At 54.3% G+C, this 19,698-nt stretch overlaps 1 protein-coding gene across 1 annotated transcript in view; it reads right to left on the bottom strand.

Moving 5' to 3' along the window:
* The window catches only part of LOC121274316 (nuclear factor 7, ovary-like), a 19,863-nt gene extending 4,857 nt beyond the window's left edge, over positions 1–15,006 (bottom strand). Inside the window, exons 1-4 of the mRNA XM_041181559.1 lie at positions 14,724–15,006; positions 8,138–8,337; positions 5,309–5,354; positions 1,561–1,785 (exon numbers count right to left, since the gene is read on the bottom strand). Coding sequence (XP_041037493.1) covers positions 1,561–1,785; positions 5,309–5,354; positions 8,138–8,337; positions 14,724–14,993 — 741 coding nt within the window. The 5' untranslated portion in view covers positions 14,994–15,006. The remainder of the gene's footprint in view (positions 1–1,560; positions 1,786–5,308; positions 5,355–8,137; positions 8,338–14,723) is intronic.
* Positions 15,007–19,698: the final 4,692 nt, after the last annotated feature.

The following is a 19,698-nucleotide window of genomic DNA, read 5'->3' as shown; positions in this document are numbered from 1 at the left end:
CCCCCGCCCCCTCACACACACCCCCCGCCCCCTCACACTCACCCCCCGCCCCCTCACACACACCCCCCGCCCCCTCACACACACCCCCCGCCCCCTCACACTCACCCCCCGCCCCCTCACACTCACCCCGCCCTCTCACACTCACCCCCCCGCCCTCTCACACTCACCCCGCACTCCCTCACACTCACCCCCCGCCCCCTCACACTCACCCCCCGCCCCCTCACACTCACCCCCCGCCCCCTCACACACACCCCCCGCCCCCTCACACTCACTCCCCGCCCCCTCACACTCACCCCACGCTCCCTCACACTCACCCCCCGCCCTCTCACACTCACCCCCCGCCCCCTCACACACACCCCCCGCCCCCTCACACACACCCCCCGCCCCCTCACACTCACCCCACACTCCCTCACACTCACCCCCGCCCCCTCACACTCACCCCCCGCCCCCTCACACACACCCCCCGCCCCCTCACACACATCCCCCGCCCCCTCACACTCACCCCCCGCCCCCTCACACTCACCCCCCGCCCCCTCACACTCACCCCCCGCCCCCTCACACTCACCCCCCGCCCCCTCACACTCACCCCCCGCCCCCTCACACTCACCCCACACTCCCTCACACTCACCCCCGCCCCCTCACACTCACCCCCGCCCCCTCACACTCACCCCCCGCCCCCTCACACTCACCCCACGCTCCCTCACACACACCCCCCGCCCCCTCACACTCACCCCCCGCCCCCTCACACTCACCCCACACTCCCTCACACACACCCCCCTGCCCCCTCACACACACCCCCCGCCCCCTCACACTCACCCCCCGCCCCCTCACACACACCCCCCGCCCCCTCACACTCACCCCCCGCCCCCTCACACTCACCCCCCGCCCCCTCACACTCACCCCCCGCCCCCTCACACTCACCCCACACTCCCTCACACTCACCCCCGCCCCCTCACACTCACCCCCGCCCCCTCACACTCACCCCCCGCCCCCTCACACTCACCCCACGCTCCCTCACACACACCCCCCGCCCCCTCACACTCACCCCCCGCCCCCTCACACTCACCCCACACTCCCTCACACACACCCCCGCCCCCTCACACACACCCCCTGCCCCCTCACATCACCCCCCGCCCCCTCACACTCACCCCCCGCCCCCTCACACTCATCCCCCGCCCCCTCACACTCACCCCCCGCCCCCTCACACTCACCCCCCGCCCCCTCACACTCACCCCCCGCCCCCTCACACTCACCCCCCGCCCCCTCACACTCACCCCCCGCCCCCTCACACACACCCCCCGCCCCCTCGCACTCACCCCCCGCCCCCTCGCACTCACCCCCCGCCCCCTCACACTCACCCCCCCGCCCCCTCACACACACCCCCCGCCCCCTCACACACACCCCCCGCCCCCTCGCACTCACCCCCCGCCCCCTCGCACTCACCCCCAGCCCCCTCACACTCACCCCCCCGCCCCCTCACACACACCCCCAACCCCTCACCCCCATCCCCTCACCCCTCACCCCCACCACCTCACACTCACCCCCCACCCCCATCTGTACCTCCAGAGGCACGGAGTGGTTTAATTTGCTCTTGATGTCAGCTATGGACTGCTCCAGTTCCAAAATGGTGGCTCCCAGGTCCAGCCGCTCGGCCTCCACTTGGTCAATCGCCGCCCGCTCCACCTCGTCCAGCTGCAGTAAAAATATCTCCCTCTCTTCAATCAGAAACTCGATCAGTCTGGCAAACTCTTCCCGAATTTTTGCCTTGAGCTCTTTTTTCCTCATCTGTCACATCGCCGGGAGTGGAGGGGGTGGGGTGGGTGGGGTTGGGGTGGGGGTGTGGGTAGGGATGGGGGTGGCTTAGGGTGGGGGTTGGGTTGGCTTAGGGTTGGGGTGGGTGGGTTAGGGTGGGGATGGGGTGGGGTTAGGGTTAGTTTTAGGGAGGGGGTGGGGTGTGGTTAGGGTGGGGGTGGGGATAGGGTGGGGGTAAGGTGAGGGTGGGGTGAAGGCGGGGGTGGGGGTGGGGTGGGGTAGGGGTGGGGTTAGTGTGGGGTGGGGTTAGTGTGGGGTGGGGGTGGGGTGGGGTTAGTGTGGGGTGAGGGTGGGGTGAAGGTGGGGGTTAGGCTTAGGGTGGAGTGGGGGGGTTAGGGTGGGGGTTTAGGGTGCAGGTGGGTTGGGGGTGGGGTTAGGGTTAGGGTGGGGGTGGGGTGTGTTAGGGTGGGGTGGGGCGGGGTGGGGGTGGGGTGGGGTGGGGGTGGGGGGGTTAGGGTGGGTGTTTAGGGTGTGGGTGGGTTGGGGGTGGGGTGGGTTAGGATGGGGGTGGGGTTAGGGTGGGGGTGGGGTGGGTGTTTAGAGTGCGGGTGGGTTGGGGGTGGGGTGCGTTAGGGTGGGGTGGGGTTGGAGTGGGGATGGGGTTAGGGTGGGGGTGGGGTGTGTTAGGGTGGGGGTGGGGTTAGGGTTAGGGTGGGGGTGGGGTGTGTTAGGGTGGGGGTGGGGTTAGCGTGGGGGTTGGGGGGTTAGGGTGGGTGTTTAGGGTGTGGGTGGGTTAGGGTGGGGGTGGGGTTAGGGTGGGGGTGGGGTGGGTGTTTAGAGTGCGGGTGGGTTGGGGGTGGGGTGCGTTAGGGTGGGGTGTGTTAGGGTGGAGGTGGGGTTAGGGTTAGGGTGGGGTGGGGTGGGGTGGGTTGGGGGTGGGGTTAGGGTGGGGGTGGGGTGGGTGTTTAGAGTGCGGGTGGGTTGGGGGTGGGGTGCGTTAGGGTGGGGTGGGGTTGGAGTGGGGATGGGGTTAGGGTGGGGTGGGGTGTGTTAGGGTGGAGGTGGGGTTAGGGTTGGGTGGGGTGGGGTGGGGTGAGTTGGGGGTGGGGTGGGTTGGAAGATTTATAAGAAGCAAGAACCACAGAGTTAGCGTGAAAATCGAAGCAGCGCAGAGGTCACTGTAACAGAGAATGCTGGAAACACTGGACAGGTCAAGCAGAATCTGTGTCCAGAAGCTGAGATAACACTTTAAGTCAATGGCTTTTGGTCCGAATTGGAAAAGCATCAGCAAAGTAGCCAGAGCAGTGGGAAAGGGTGAGGTGGTGGCGCGGAGGAGCAGAAGGGAATTAACGGCTGTTGGTTATGTTATTCTCATTGGCACCTTCCCTGGACACATCTTTTCTTTCGTTACTTGCCCCAGGGCCATCTCCTGTTGGTTTGTGCAATCATCCTTTTTCTCTTTCTCAATAGCCCTCATCTTCCCGTCTCTGGATGGAGGATGAGCCGCTGGGGGGGGTGGCTCCCCTCGGAAGTCCCAACACCAAGGACTCCGTGGGAATTTCTCGGGACATGTTTCAACTTCCGATGGGCAATTCCCCTGAATCCTGAACCCTTCGAGAAAGGCTCCAACTCTAGATCAGAGTTAGAGGCCTTGGATGGTTCTGACTCATTGACCTCGGAAACCCGTGTCCAATTCCTGGCTAACTATACAACTAAACCGCCCTCCTGTCCAACTCCCCACTGAACCCACCCTCTGATTGTCCTTCCTGACTCTCTGACACACCTCCAACCCTCCAACTCCCTCCCTGACCCTCGACCCCTCTGACCCCCCCGACCCTCCACCTCCCCAACCCAACCCTCCGACTCATCCCCAGCTGTCTGATTCCCTCCCTGACCCTCGACCCCTCTGACCACCACCGCTCTGACACCCCCCTCCCCACCAGCCCTCCACCTGCCCCCCAATGTTCTGACTCCCCACCAATTCTCCTACATGCCCCCAAACTTCCGACTCATCCCCAACCGTCTGACCCTCCTCCAACCCCTCAAACCCTCTGACTCCCTCCCCCTGACGTTCCAACTCACTCCGACTCGCCCCCGATCCTCCCACTCCCCCCCGATGCTCCAACTCCCTCATGGTCCTCCAGCCAGCCCCCGACCCTGACTCCCGGCTGACCCTCCGATGCTCCGACTACCCCATGACCCTCTGACTCCCCGCAACCCCCCCCCCCCCCCCCCACCAACAACCCCCCCCCGACCATCTGACAACCCCCCAACACCTCCCTCCGACTCCTGATCTGGCTGAGGTTGGCCATTTAGGACTGAGATGAGGAGGAATTTCCTCACTTAGAGCGTGGAATTTGGAATTCTCCACCCCGGGGGTGTAGTGGATGCTCAATCGTTGAGTATGTTAAAGACAGGGATGGAGAAATTTCTAGTGGTTAAAGATATCCGGGGATAGTACAGAAAGACGGTGTCGAGACAGAAGATCAACCATGGTCTAGTTGAAAGGTAGAGTAGACCCGAGGCTTCCTGCTCCTATTTCCCATGTTCCCAGAGATGCAGTCCCGAAATGATATCCGTGTTCCTCTCGCCACAGATGCTGCCTGACCTGCTGAGTATTCCCAGAATTTTCGGCCCGTATAACACAAAGTTATTCAGTAACCTTAAGAAAGCACCATTCGTGCCTTCCATTGCAAAACAAAATGGTTTGGTCCACTTCACGGTCCCTCTTGCTCCGCGCCCCTTCCAGATACTTGGCTCGGTGGCGCTGCACACAGGGCAAGAGCAAAAGGCGTGTCCCGGTATCATCCCTTGTCAGGGTCTGTGCAGCAAGCGTCGGCTTACTGGAGAGTAGGGAAAGGCGGGAGAGAGGGTATGCAAGCTCAATGAAACCCGAAGAGTCTGCGCTGACCATCCAAGCACACGCTTTGCAGTGGGAGCCAATGAACGGAAATGTGGAGTGGGAACCGCTTTCTAAAGGAAATAGACACCCTGGCCAGATTTGCCTGACTTGAGTACAGACCAAGTGATCAAACTCATGGCTTTTACCAGAAGGAGGTCGAGGTCCTTTCACAGCACCTTCCAAACCCACGACCTCTACCATCTAGAAGGACAAGGGGCAGCAGACACATGGGGAACACCACCACCTGCAAGTTACCCTCCGAGCCACACACCATCCCGACTTGGAAATACATCGGCCGTTCCTTCGCTGTCGCCGGGTCACAATGCTGGAACTCCCTCCCTAACAGTGCCGTGGGTGTACCTACACCACAGGGGACTGTAGCGGCTCAAGAAGGCAGCTCACCCACCACCTTCTCCATTAGGGATGGGCTACAAATGCTCACCCTGCCAGTGACACCCACATCCCCGCAAAGGAAGGTTTTACGATCGGAAAGAGTGGAGGTGGGGGGGGCGGCTAAGCTGGAAATCTGCATGACCGTCCCATCTGAAGGGTCGATGTCGGGTTACAGAGTAGTGCCATTTGCGATCGCTCACATCATATTGACATTTGAACATGAGGAATTCACTCAGGGCTATTTAAGAGCATGCTGCTTACCAGGAATTCATCAGTTAATTCATGGGCAAGAAGAATATCACAACTCCTAGATGCCAGGACAGATAAAACAGATGTCAAACATTCGCTCAGCGATAGCTCAACCCAACCCACTGTTATTTTGTGATAAAGCTTTTGTTTCCTTGTGGCCTAGAGGTGTTGCCTAGCTAGTCCGTATATACCACCCCCTCTCTATACAAAGGAGTGCCCTTGTTTGGTCAGCTCAGTGCGTTGAGAAACAAAGTGATTGCATTCATCTAGCGCCTCTCACGGTCCAAAGCACCTCACAGCCCAATGAAGCCCTTTTCTGAAGTCTCGCCCTTGTTGTAAGGTAGGAAACGCGGCAGCCAACTTGCGCACAGCAAGATCCCACGAGCAGCAATGTGATAATGACCCAGATCATCCGGTTTTTTAAAAAATATATACATGTCATGTTGGTTGAGGGGTAAACATTGGGTCCCCCCCCGGGACACTGGGGAGAACTCAGCATTTGTTGCCCAGCGCTAATTGCCCCTTGGACTAAGTGGCTTCCTGGAGCCATTTCAGAGGGGCACTTAAGGGTCAACCACATTCGCTGTGGATCTGAGGTCACAGGTAGGCCAGACCGGGTAAGGACAGCAGATTTCCTTCACATCGGATGGGTTTTTACAACAATCGATGATCGTTGTCATGGTCACATTACTGAGGCTAGCTTTCAATTCCTTAGCTTTAGCCTGGGTCCCTGGATCACTAGTCCAGTGGCGTTATCACCATGTCACTGTCTCTCCCTTCATTGGCTGTGAAGCACTTTGGGACGTCCTGAGCTGGTGAAAGGCGCTAGAGAAATGCAGCTCCTTAACTTTACAAAGGTAGGGGCTGGCCTACATTTTGCACTCGAGTCTCTGGAAGGGGACTCGAACCCGCAACCTGCGGAGCCAGAGGCGAGACAGCTGCCCGCTGAGCCGGCTGTCGGGAGAGGGTTTTTCTCCCCGGGTCCTGCCTGAATTAATCCTAGGCTAGTCCCAGAGGAGATGCGGCGGAGAAGTTAATGACATCACAGGCTGCGGACAGACCAAGCAGCAGCAGAGAACCCACTGGAGAGATTCAGGCTTGGTTGGGGGGGGGGGGAGCTGCAGAAGAGATTGAGGAGGGGGTCAGGGAGGGGACCAGGCGTTGAAGGTTTGAAGAGACGACCATTGGAGTTTGGAAGAATGAGAAGTGGCCCTATTGAAACATATATGACTCTGAGGTGGCTTGAGAGAGTGGATACTGGGAGGGCGCTTCCTCTCGTGGGAGAGACGAGGCAGTTTAAAAATAAGGCGTCCCCCATTTAAGACGAAGACGAGGAAAAAAATGTCTTCTCGCCACATTTAAGGAAGGATACACTTGCACTGATACAGTGAAAGTTCACTAGGTTGGGCCCCGGGATGAGGGGGTTATCCCACACTAAGAGGCTGAGGGGATTGGGTTTATATTCTCTGGAGTTTAGAAGAATGAGAGACGATCTCATTGAAACCTACAACATTCTGAAGGGGTGGACGCTGAGAGATTGTTCCCGCTGGTCGGAGAATCTAAAACATGGGGGGGGCACAGTCTCAGGATAAGGGGCCAATCGTTTAGGACTGAGATGAGGAGAAATTGCTTCGCTCAAAGGGTTGTGAATCTTTGGAATACTCTACCCTAGAGGGTTGTGGATGCTCCATTGTCAAATACATTTAAGGCCGGGAAAATCTGATTTTCGGTCTCTTAGAGAATTAAGGGATATGGGGAAGCGGAAAATGGAGTTGAAGCCCAAGATCAGCCATGGTCCTATTGAATGGTGGAGGAGGCTCGATGGGCCGAGTGGTCCACTCCTGCTCCTATTTCTTGTGTCGTCTCAGAGGGTCGCTGGTCTGTGGAATCCTCTTCCCCAGAGAGCAGTGGAGGCTGGGTCAGTGAATGTATTCAAGGCCGAGTTAGACAGAGTTTTGATCAACAAGGGGAGGGTGGGGGTCAAGGGTTACAGAGGGCAAGGCAGGAAAGTGGAGTTGAGACCACAACCAGATCAGCCACGGTCTTATTGAATGGTGGAGCAGGCTCAAAGGGCCTACTCCTGCTCCCTTGTTCCTAACAACTTGCATTTATCTGGCACCTTTAACATTTTAAAACGTATATCTGAAAAAAAGGGACGTGCTGTCGAAGGTCTCTGTGTGGCACTCATCAGCTCAGATTCGCAAGAATACCAAATCCCATTGGGAGTGACAATTTATAAACTTATAATCCAGAACGTGAGTATTGCTGGAAAAAGACGTTCTGTCAAAGCTTTTCATCTTGCACTCATCAGAACAACTGCAAGAATACCAGCGTCAAGGAAAACAACGGCTTTGTGCTGCATGAGCATACTCTTCTCATACAATATAAGGTGGTTGATTCCCCTGGCATTGGTATTCTTGCAGTCATCCTGATCAGTGCAAGATGGAAAGCTTCGACAAAATGGCTTTTCTCAGCAGTGCTCAAATGGATACTTTGCTGGTCCCTTTGAGGTTTGGTACTCTGGAGGAATCTGTCCTGATGAGTGCAAGATGGAAAGCTTTGACAGCTTGTCTCTTCTTTCGGCGATACTCAAGTTCTGTCCTACCGAACGGCGATTATAAAACGTCCAAGGCTACTTCTCAGGAGCAGAGTCAGGCAAGAGTTGATACCAAATCACAAGAGATATTAGGTCGGGCGATTGGAAAGTTCGGACAAAGGGAAGCGTCTTAAAGGAGGAGAGATTCCGACGGGTGTGGGGAAATTCCAGAGATTAGGGCCTCAGGTAGCTTTAAGGTTTGAAGGCCGAATTTCGCCAGGGGCCCCTGAATGAGTCGCTTTTACCTGTGAGTTTTTGACAACCTGCATAAGTCGCAGAGGATCCTCTGGTCGGTCGCGCAGTACAAAGTCAAGGGCTTCTGGTGCTTCTCATACCTCCTCTGGGCCAAACAGGCCCGAGAGCCTGAGACGCACTTGGCTTCCTGCAGCTTCTCGACCAGGTTGGCGGCCAAGAAGTTCTTGGTGAAGTTTTTATCGGAGAAAATCTGCAAGCAAAAAAGGGGGGGGGCGGCAAAGAGACCAATTAGTATATGTTTTTTTTTTTAAAATGACCTGCGCCTGCTTGAGCATTGGTCAGTTTGTGTTACCGTCAAAATTGACCTTCTCTAGTCTCACAGTAATTGGATCATTCGCCACGCCAGTCGGGCAGTTGGTTGTGTGGCCATTGGTCAGGGTTGTTGCTGGGGCTTCAGGAAAGCTCAATGCTGGGGACTCCCGGCACCACAATCCTTAATTGTTTTTAATATTATTCTTGAGGTTTTCAGCTTCCCTCGCCTCCCTCATCCCTACCTTTACAAGCTTAGTTTTTCAAACTGGGGGCTCATTTATCCCAACTGGATTCCATGGGCCATGTTTTCTCATCGTTTGGAAGGAAAATTGCATGTTGGCCTTTTATTGCAAGGGGACTTTTTCTTTAAATCATGGCATACGGGCGTCTCCGGCTAGGCCAGCTTTTATTGCCCATCCCTAACTGCCCCCTTGAGAAGGTGGTGGTGAGCTGCCTTCTTGAACCACTGCACCCATAGTGCTGTTAGGGAGGGAGTTCCAGGATTTTGACCCAGCGACAGTGAAGGAACGGCCGATATATTTCCAAGTCAGGATGGCGAGTGGCTTGGAGTGGGACTTGCAGGTGGTGGTGTTCCCATGTGTCTGCTGCCCTTGTCCTTCTAGATGATAGAGGTTGTGGGTTTGGAAGGTGCTGTCTAAGGAGCCTTGGTGAGTCCCTGCAGTGCATTTTGTAGATGGTACACACACTGCTGCTACTGTGCGTCGGTGGTGGAGGGAGTGAATGTTTGTGGATGGGGTGCCGATCAAGCGGGGCTGCTTTGTCCTGGACGGTGTGGAGCTTCTTGAGTGTTGTGGGAGCCGCACTCATCCAGGCAAGTGGGGAGTATTCCATCCCACTCCTGACTTGTGCCTTGTAGATGGTGGACAGGCTTTGGGGAGTCAGGAGGTGAGTTACTCGCCACAGGGCTTCTAGCATCTGATCTGCTCTTGCAGCCACAGTATTTATATGGCTGGTCCAGTTCAGTACAAGAATAATTGGAGTACAAGAATAAAGAAGAATAAAACAGCGAGAGGTCGGGAGGTAAAACAGCGAGAGGTCGGGAGGTAAAACAGTGAGAGTATCTCCCGACCTCTCGCTGTTTTATTCTTCTTTATTCTTGTACTCCAATTATTCTTGTACTAAACTGGACCAGCCATATAAAATCTACACCAGAGCAGTGGGAGTCATTCAGAAAGGAAATAGTGAGAGTTCCCATAAAGGTGAAGGGTGGGACCAACAAGTCCAGAGAACCCTGGATGTTGAGGAATCTACAGGATTGGATAAGGAAAAAAAGGGAAGCTTATAGTAGATACCGAGGGCTCAAAACAGCAGAAGCACTAGAGGAGTATAGAAAGTTCAGGGGGTTACTTAAAATAAGAAATTAGGAGAGCAAAGAGGGAGTATTAAAAAACACTAGCAGGTAAAATAAAGGCAAATCCAAAAGCATTTTAAAAGTATGTTAGAGGCAAGAGGATAACCAGAGAAAGAGTACGGCCCATTAGGGACCAAAGTGGCAATCTGAGAGGGGAGCCGGAAGATGTAAGTGAGCGTTTAAATGAGTACTTTGCATCTGTGTTCACTATAGAGAAGGACAATGTAGGCATAGAAATCAGGGAGGGGGACTGTGATATACTTGAACAAATTAGCATGGAGAGGGAGGAGGCATTAGCAGTTTTAACAGGCTTAAAAAAGTGGATAAATCCCCAGGCCCAGATAAGATGAATCCCAGGCTGCTGTGGGAGACAAGGGACGAGATTGTAGGGGCCCTGACATTAATTTTCAAATTCTCATTGGCCACAGGAGAGGTGCCAGAGGACTGGAAGACAGCTAATTGGTACCATTATTCAAGGAGGCTGGTAGGGATAAAGCAGGGAAATATAGGCCAGTGAGTCTAATATCAGTGGTAGGGAAACTTTTGGAAAAAATTCTGAGGGACATAATTAATCTCCACTTGGAGAGGCAAGGATTAATCGAGAATAGTTAACATGGCTTTGTCAGGGGGAGATCATGTCTAACAGATTTGATTGAATTTTTTGAGGAGGTGATTAGGTGTGTAGATGAGGGTAGTGCAGTTGATGTGGTCTACATGGACTTCAGTACGGCTTTTGACAAGGTCTCTCACCGGAGACTGGTCAAGAAGGCAAGAACCATAGATCCAGGGCAATTTGGCAAATTGGATTCAAAATTGGCTTAGTGGCAGGAGGCAAGAGGGTGATGGTCGAAAGTTGTTCTTGTGACTGGAAGCCTGTGTCCAGTGGTGTACCGCAGGATTTGGTGCTGGGTCCCTTGCTGTTTATAGTGTACATTAATGGTCTAGACACGAATTTAGAAGGTATGATCAGTAACTTTGCAGATGACACAAAAATTAGCGAGGAAAGCCTTAGACTAAAGGACAATTTAGACAGGCTGGTCAGATGGGCAGAATAGTAGCAAATGGAATTTAATCCTGAAAAATGTGAGGTGATGCATTTTGGGATGACTAAGGCAAGGGAGTACACAATGAATGGTAGGACCCTATGAATTACAGAGGATCAGAGGGACCTTGGTGTGCATGTCCATAGATCCTTGAAGGCCCCAGGACAGGTAGATAAGGTGGTTAAGAAGGCATATGGGGTACTTGCCTTTATTAGTTGAGGCGTTGAATACAAGAGCAGGGAGGTTATGATGGAGCTGTGTAAAACGTTAGGCCACAGCTGGAGTACTGTGTGCAGTTCTGGTCGCCACACTATAGGAAGGATGTGATTGCACTGGAGAGGGTGCAGAGGAGATTCACCAGGATGTTGCCTGGGCTGGAGCGTTTCATCTATGAAGATAGACTGGATAGGCTGGGGTTGTTTTCCTTAGAGCAGAGAAGGCTGAGGGGAGACCTGATTGAGGTATACAAAATCATGAGGGACATAGATAGGGTAGATAGGAAGAAACTTTTCCCCATAGTAGAGGGGTCAATAACAAAGGGGCATAGATTTAAGGTAAGGGGCAGGAGGTTTAGAGGGGCTTTGAGGAAATCTTTTTTCACCCAGAGGGTGGGGGTATCTAGAACTCACTGCCTGAAAGGGTGGTAGAGGTGGGAACTCTCACAACAATTAAGAAGCGTTTAGATGAACACTTGGAACACCATAGCATACAAGGCTATGGGCCAAGTGTTGGAAAATGGGATCGGAGTAGACAGGGGCTAGATGACCAGCATGGACAAGATGGGCTGAAGGTCCTCTTTCCATACTGTAAAACGATGAGTCTAAATCTTATTACAGTTGAACAGGGTTTTGGTGAGACTGCGCCTGGAACACGGTGCGCAGTTTTGGTCTCCACATTTAAGAAAGGATATACTTGTATTGGAGGCGATACAGCGAAGGTTCACTCGATCGGTCCCTGGGGATGAGGGGGTTGTACTATGATGAGAGGCTGAGTAAATTGGGCTTATATTCTCTGGAGTTTAGAAGAACGAGAGATGGTTCATTGAAACCTACAAGATTCTGAGGAGGTTTGACAGGGTGGACACTAAGAGATTGTTCCCCGCTGGTCGGAGAATCTAAAACATGAGGGAGGCCCAGTCTCAGGATAAGGGGCCGAAAGTTTAGGACTGAGATGAGGAGAAATTACTTCACTCAAAGGGTTGTGAATCTTTGGAATTCTCTACCCCGGCGGTTTGGGAATGCTCCATTGTCAAATACATTTAAGGCTGGGATAGACTGATTTTTGGTCTCTTAGGGGATTAAGGGATATGGGGGAGCGGGCTGGAAAACGGAGTTGAAGATCAGCCATGGTCATATAGAATGGTGGAGGAGGGCCGAATGGTCTACTCTTGCTCTCATGTCTTACGTTCCAGGTCCCTGACATCTGGCAATGCAACAATGGAAAGCCAGCATCGCAGTCCCGCGGCATCGCTTGCACTGTGACATGGGTGAAGGGAGGCGGAGAGTGACAGGGAGAGAGCACGATGTCAATAAGTGTGACAAGATGAGGCTGTGACAGGATAAACACGCGTCAGAGAGTAGGCATGACGGGAAGCAAGTATGAGGGAGGCGAAAACAGGCAGGAAGTGTGCACGAGGCGGTGTGACAGAAAGTTGGGGAGAGGGGGTCAGGACATCGGGACGGTCAGGGGGACTGTCAGTGAACGAGAGGGGACGGGACAGTCGATCGGGGGAGGGGACGGTCAAGTGGACGGGATGGTAAGGGGAGCGGACAGTCAGGGGGTGGTGACTGTCAGGAGGACAGGACAGTCAGGGGGATGATCAGTCAGGGGGACACGACGATCGGGGGAGGGGATGGTGGACGGGACGGTCGGGGGAGGGGATGGTCGACGGGACGGTCGGGGGAGGGGATGGTCGACAGGACGGTCGGGGGAGGGGATTGTCAGGGGGACTGGATGGTCAGGGGAGGGGTTGGTCAGGGGGTCGGGATGGACATGGGGATAGGATGGTCAGGGGCTCAGGACATTCAGAGGGAGGTGACAGTCAGGGGGATGGGTTGGTCAGTGGGTAACGACGGTCAGGGGGATGGGACGGTCAGGGGCTGGTGATGGTCAGGGGGACAGGACGGTCGGGGGTGGTGACAGTCAAAGGATGGGGTGGTCGGGGGACGGGACGGTCAGGGGGTGGTGACAGTCGGGGACGGAACGGTCAGGGGGTGGTGACGGTCAGGGGGACGGGACGGGCAGGGGGGGTGACGGTCAGGGGGACGGGACTGTCAGGGGGTGGTGACAGTCGGGGGACGGGGACAGTCGGGGGACGGGCCAGTCGGGGGACGGGCCAGTCAGGGGGACAGGACGGGCAGGGGGTGGTGACGGTCAGGAGGACGGGACGGGCAGGGGGTGGTGACGGTCAGGGGTAGTGACATGGTGACGGGCAGAGGGACGGAACGGTCATGGGGTGGTGAAGGTCGGGGGACGGGGACAGTCGGGGGATGGGCCAGTCAGGGGGACGGGACGGGCAGGGGGTGGTGACGGTCAGGGGGACAGTGACGGTTAGGGGGACAGTGACGGTCAGGGAGTGGTGACGGTCAGGTGGACAGGACGGTCAGGGGGTGGTGACGGTGAGGGGAACGGTGACAGTCAGGGGGACGGTGACGGTCGGGGGGGGTGACGTGGTGACGGTCAGGGGGACAGGACGGGCAGGGGGTGGTGACGGTCAGGGGGTGGTGACGGTCAGGGGGTGGTGACGGTCAGGGGGACAGGACGGTCAGGGGGACGGGACGGGCAGGGGGTGGTGACGGTGAGGGGGATGGTGACGGTGAGGGGGACGGTGACGGTCAGGGGGTGGTGACGTGGTGACGGTCAGGGGGACGGGACGGTCAGGGGGTGGTGACGGTCAGGGGGTGGTGATGGGCAGAGGGACGGGACGGTCAGGGGGACGGTGACGGTCAGGGGGTGGTGACGTGGTGACGGTCAGGGGGACGGTGACAGTCAAGGGGACGGTGACGGTCAAGGGGTGGTGACGTGGTGACGGTCAGGGGGACGGGACGGGCAGGGGGTGGTGACGGTCAGGGGGTGGTGATGGGCAGAGGGACGGGACGGTCAGGGGGACGGTGACGGTCAGGGGGTGGTGACGTGGTGACGGTCAGGGGGTGGTGACGTAGTGACGGTCAGGGGGACGGTGACAGTCAAGGGGACGGTGACGGTCAAGGGGTGGTGACGTGGTGACGGTCAGGGGGACGGGACGGGCAGGGGGTGGTGACGGTCAGGGGGTGGTGATGGGCAGAGGGACGGGACGGTCAGGGGGACGGTGACGGTCAGGGGGTGGTGACGTGGTGACGGTCAGGGGGTGGTGACGTGGTGACGGTCAGGGGGACGGGACGGGCAGGGGGTGGTGACGGTCAGGGGGTGGTGACGGTCAGTGGGTGGTGACGGTCAGGGGTGGGTGACGGTCAGGGGGTGGTGACGGTCAGTGGGTGGTGATGGTCAGGGGGTGGGAACGTCAGGGGGTGGTGCGGTCGGGGGGGAACGTCAGGGGGTGGGAACGTCAGGGGGTGGTGCGGTGGGGGGGGGGGAACGTCAGGGGGTGGGAACGTCAGGGGGTGGTGACGGTCGGAGGGGGTGACGGTCAGTGGGTGGTGATGGTCAGGGGGTGGGAACATCAGGGGGTGGTGACGGTCGGAGGGGGTGACGGTCAGTGGGTGGTGATGGTCAGGGGGTGGGAACATCAGGGGGACGGTGATGGTCAGGGGGACGGGAGGTTGCTGTGACTAGCCATCAAGGTTGTCGGGTTACTAAATGTGTGTAACGTGAGTTGGTGTGACCGGAAGTCACTGATAGGAAGTTGGCCAGTCAGTGACCGGAAGTCGGGGTGACAGGAAGTCACTGACCGGAAGTCGGGGTGACACCCACCTGCCGGCACTCGGGACAGGAGAAGCTGCTGCCAGCCCCTGCCGCTGGGCTCGGGGCGCCTCGCCCCCGGCCGTTGGCCCTTCCCCCTCTCCCCGGGGCTGCCCGCCGCCGCTGCCGCTCTCGGCTCTCCCAAACGTGCAGGATGCAGCCCTGGCAGAAGTTGTGGCCGCAGCCGAGGGCCACGGGCTCGCGGAAGAGTTCCAGGCAGACGGAGCAGGTCAGCTCGCGATGGAGGTCGCTCTCCAGAGAAGGGCCACACTCGGCCGCCATCTTGGTGAGGGAAGGGAGGCGATGGGTGCGGGACGCCCACTGCGCATGTCCGGGAGACGGAGGCCACAGCGAGGAAGCCTGGGAGCACGCGCGCACCAAGGCTTAGCGCACGCGTGATGGGCACCTGAGGCCGCGCCCCCTCTCTAAGCCCAGCCCCTCACTTACAAAGTAATAGAGGCCTTTCACTAACGTCATCGGTGACGTAAGTGGGCGGGGACGGAGGCCATTTTGGATATACTCGCCATATGACTTGTTGCACTTTTCAGCTCCAGCAATATATTTGGCCAAATGCTCAGCAGTTCTCAGCATTTTTAACAAATTATTTAATAGAAATTTGAATGGCAAAATTGAGATTTTATTTTCTTCACTCTTGTTTTTAAAAAAGATTTATTTTTCATATTCTTCATTGGATGCGAGCATCATTGGCTAGGCTTGCTCATCCCTAATTGCCCCTTGAGAAGGTGGTTTTTAGCCTCCTTCATGGACTGCAGTGGTTCAAGAAGCCAGCTCACCCACCACCACCTTCTCAAGGCAATTAGAGATGGGCCATAAATGCTGACCTAGCCTGCAATGCTCACATCCCATGAACAAATATCTTTGAAAAATCTTTCATTTTATTCACTTTTGTTTTTAAAAGGAAAGTCTCAGTTTGGCTCTTCAAATTTCTTCTGGAAATCTTAAAAATTCAAATAGAAAATTCTGATTATTAAACCAGGAACTCCCTCCCAAAGGGCACTGTAAGTGTCCCTCCATCACCGACACTCAGTGGCAACAAGATGCTCTGCAGCAACTCACCAAGGCCACTTCAGCTGCACTCTCCAAACCTGCGACCTGTCCCACCTGGAAGTTCAAGGGCATCAGATGCAAGGGAACACCACCAACACCTGCAAGTTCCCCTCCAAGCCACACACCATCCTGACTTGGAACTATATCGGCCGTTCCTTCACTGTCACTGGGTCAAACTCCCCCCCCACCCCCAACAGCACCGTGGGTATACTTACACCACATGGACTGCAGCAGTCTGAGAAGGCGGCTCACCACCACCTTCTCAGGGGCAGTTAGGGATGGGCAGTAAATGCTGGCTGAGCCAGCAACGCCCACATCCCTTTCAAAAAGAAAAATCCTCTTGCAATAAAGGCCAACCTGTTATTTGCCTTCCTAATGGTGGCAAAACATGGCCAATGGAATCCAGTTGGGATAAATGAGCCCCCAGTTTGAAAAGCTAAGCTTGTAATGGCAGTGACAGGCGAGGTGAGGGAGGCTGAAAACCACAAGAATAATATAAAATAAAAAAGGATTGTGGTGCTGGGAGTCCCCAGCATTGAGCTTTTCTGAAGCCCCAGCAACAACCCTGACCAGTGTCCCCAGAGCATTAACCTGGGCCCCTGGATTACTACTCCAGTGACATTACCACTGCACCACCATCATAAAGGGAGACCAAACACCTTGCTCCTGTTCATAAGTCTTAGCAAGGACATATGCCCCCATCCCTACCCCCCACCCCCGTCCCCTGACTCACCAGACACGGGGAGGTGGTGGCAGAGTGGTGATGTCACTGGACCAGTAATCCAGGAGCCCAGGCTAATGCTCTGGGGACACGGGTTCAAACCTCACTATTGCAGCTGATGGAATTTAAATTCAATTAATAAACCTGGAATTAAAAGCTAGTCTCAGTAACGGTGACTGAGAAACTAGCATCGATTGTTGTAAAAACCCCATCTGGGTCACTAATGCCCCCTTTAGGGAAAGAAATCTGCCATCCTTACCCGGTCTGGCCTACATGTGACTCCAGACCCACAGCCACGTGGTTGACTCTTAACTGCTCCTCTGAAATGGCCGAGCAAGGCCACTCAGTTCCAGGTGTTACAAACAAGACAGAAAGAAAGTGGTAGAGGTATCAGTGGGGGAACCTTTTGCAGACAGTGATCATAACTCCGTTAGATGCAAGGTTGTTATGGAAAAGGACAAGGATGGGCCAGAAATCAGGGTTCTAAACTGGGGGATGGCCGATTTTAATAAGATCAGATATGATTTGGCCAGAGTGGACTGGGCGCAGCTGCTTTTAGGTAAACCTGCATCAGAACAAGAAGCAAATTCAAGAAGGAAATAGAGAGAGTACAGGGCCAACATGTTCCAGTAAAGATAAAGGGTGCAAATCCAGGGAACCCTGGATGTCAAGGAATATATAGGATTGGATAAAGAGAAAAAAGGAGGCTTGTGGCAGATACCGAGGGCTCAAAACAGCGGAAGCCCGAGAGGAGTATAGAATGTGTAGGGGGGAACTTAAAAAGGAAATTAGGAGAGCAAAAAGGGGGCATGAAGAAACATTGGCAGGCAAAATAAAGGAAAATCCAAAGTTATTTTACAAGTACATTAAGAGTAAGAGGATAACTAGGGAAAGAGTAAGGCCCATTAAGTACCATAGTGGTAATTTGTGTGTGGAGCTGGAAGATGTAGGTAGGGTTCTAAATGAATAATTTGTGTCGATGTTCACAAGTGAAAGGGATGACGATTTCTGGAAATCAGGCAGAAGGACTGTGATATAATTAAAGAAATTAGCATAGAAAGGGAGGAGGTTCTAAGTGGTCTGGCAGGCTTAAAAGTAGATAAATCTCCAGGCCCAGATGAAATGTATCCCAGGCTGTTGAGTGAGGCAAGGGAGGAGATAGCAAGGGCGGTGGCAATAATTTTCAATACCTCTCTGGCCATAGGAGAGGTGCCAGAGGACTGGAGGACAGCCAATGTGGTACCATTATTCAAGAAGAGAGGAAGGGATAAACCAGGGAACTACAGGCCTGTCAGTCTAACCTCAAAGGTGGGGAAACTATTGGAAGCAATTCTGAGGGACAGAATTAATCTTTACTTGGTGAGACAGTGATTAATCAAGGACAGTCAGCATGGTTTTGTTAAGGGGAGGTCATGACTAACCAATTTGATTGAATTTTTCGAAGAGTTGACCAGGTGTGTAGACGAGGGCAATGCATTTGATGTAGTCTTCAGCAAGGCTTTTGATAAGGTCCCACATGGGAGACTGATAACGAAGGTAAGCGCCCATGGGATCCAAGGCAATTTGGCAAATTGGATCCAGAATTGGCTGAGTAGCTGGAAGCAGAGGGTGATGGTCAAGGGGTGTTTTTGTGACTGGATGCCTGTGTCCAGTGGGGTTCCACAGGGATCGGTGTTGGGTCCCTTGCTGTTTGTGGTATATATAAATGATTTAGACTTGAATGTAGGAGGGTTGATCAGTAAGTTCACGGAAGACACGGAAATTGGTGGGGTGGTAAATAGTGAGGAGGATAGCCTTAGTGTAATCTATAGGATATAGATGGGCTGATCAGTGGCAAATGGAGTTTAATCCAGATGAGTGTGAGGTGATGCACTTGGGCAGGATAAACAAGGCACGGGAATATACGATGAATGGTAGGACCCTGGGAAGTACCAAAGATCAGAGGGACCTTGGTGTGCATGTCCACCAGTCCCTTAAGGTAGCGGGACAGGTAGATAAGGTGGTTAAGAAGGCATATGGAATACTTGCCTTTATTAGCTGAGGCGTAGAATATAAGAACAGGGAGGTTATGCTGGAACTGTATAAAACACTGGTTAGGCCACAGCTAGAGTATTGCGTGCAGTTCTGGAATCCGCATTATAGGAAGGATGTGATTGCACTAGACAGAGAGTGCAGAGGAGATTCACCAGGATGTTGCCTGGGCTGGAGAGTTTTATTTATGAGGAGAGATTGGATAGACTGGCGTTATTTTCCCTGGAGCAGAGAAGATTGAGATGGACAAGATTGAGATGTATAAAATTATGAGGGGCATAGATAGGGTAGACAGGAAGGAACTTTTCCCCTTCGTGGAGGAACCAATAACCAGGGGGCATAGATTTAAGGTAAGGGGCAGGAGGTTTAGAGGGGATGTGAGGAAGAATTTTTTTCACCCAGAGGCTGGTGGGAATCTGGAACTCACTGTCTGAAAGGGTGGTAGAGGCAGAAACCCTCATAACATTTAAGATGTATTTGGATGTGCACTTGTGATGCCTTGGCATACAAGGCTATGGGCCTAGTGCTGGAAAATGGGATTAGAATAGTTAAGTACTTGTTTGTTCGGCACAGACTCGATGGGCCAAAGGACCTTTTTCTGTGCTGTAGACCTCTATGACCCTATGACTATGGCTCTAAACTGAACCTCTTTATCCTCTGTCTGTAAGCAGAGGTATTTTTAAAGTGGGCTGTGGCATGTCTCACCTAACCCTCAGTTCGTGAGATCCAACTTACTAATAGCTCACAGCAAACTCATGTTATGATTAACTCAGAAGATTAGTGGTGTTCGCAGCCTCACATACACACACACACACACGCGCGCACACACACACACACACACACAAACGTATATACAGAAAGGGGAGATGGAAAAGAGGAATATTTGTAACTATGGGCAACAACAGTAGAACCACAGAAATTATATTTTTAAAATTCATTCACGGGATGTGGGCGTTGCTGGTTGGGCCCAGCATTTATTGCCTATCCCTAATTGCCCCCTTGAGAAGGTGGTGGGTGAGCTGCCTTCTTGAGCCGCTGCAGCCCCTGTGGTGTAGGTACACCCACAGTGCTGTTAGGGAGGGAGTTCCAGGATTTTGACCCAGTGACAGTGAAGGAACGGCCGATATATTTCCAAGTCAGGATGGTGAGGGGCTTGGAGGGGAACTT

This window comes from Carcharodon carcharias, assembly GCF_017639515.1.
Source record: "Carcharodon carcharias isolate sCarCar2 chromosome 36 unlocalized genomic scaffold, sCarCar2.pri SUPER_36_unloc_1, whole genome shotgun sequence".
Lineage (NCBI taxonomy): Eukaryota > Metazoa > Chordata > Chondrichthyes > Lamniformes > Lamnidae > Carcharodon > Carcharodon carcharias.
This window is presented reverse-complemented; position numbering and strand designations above follow the sequence as displayed.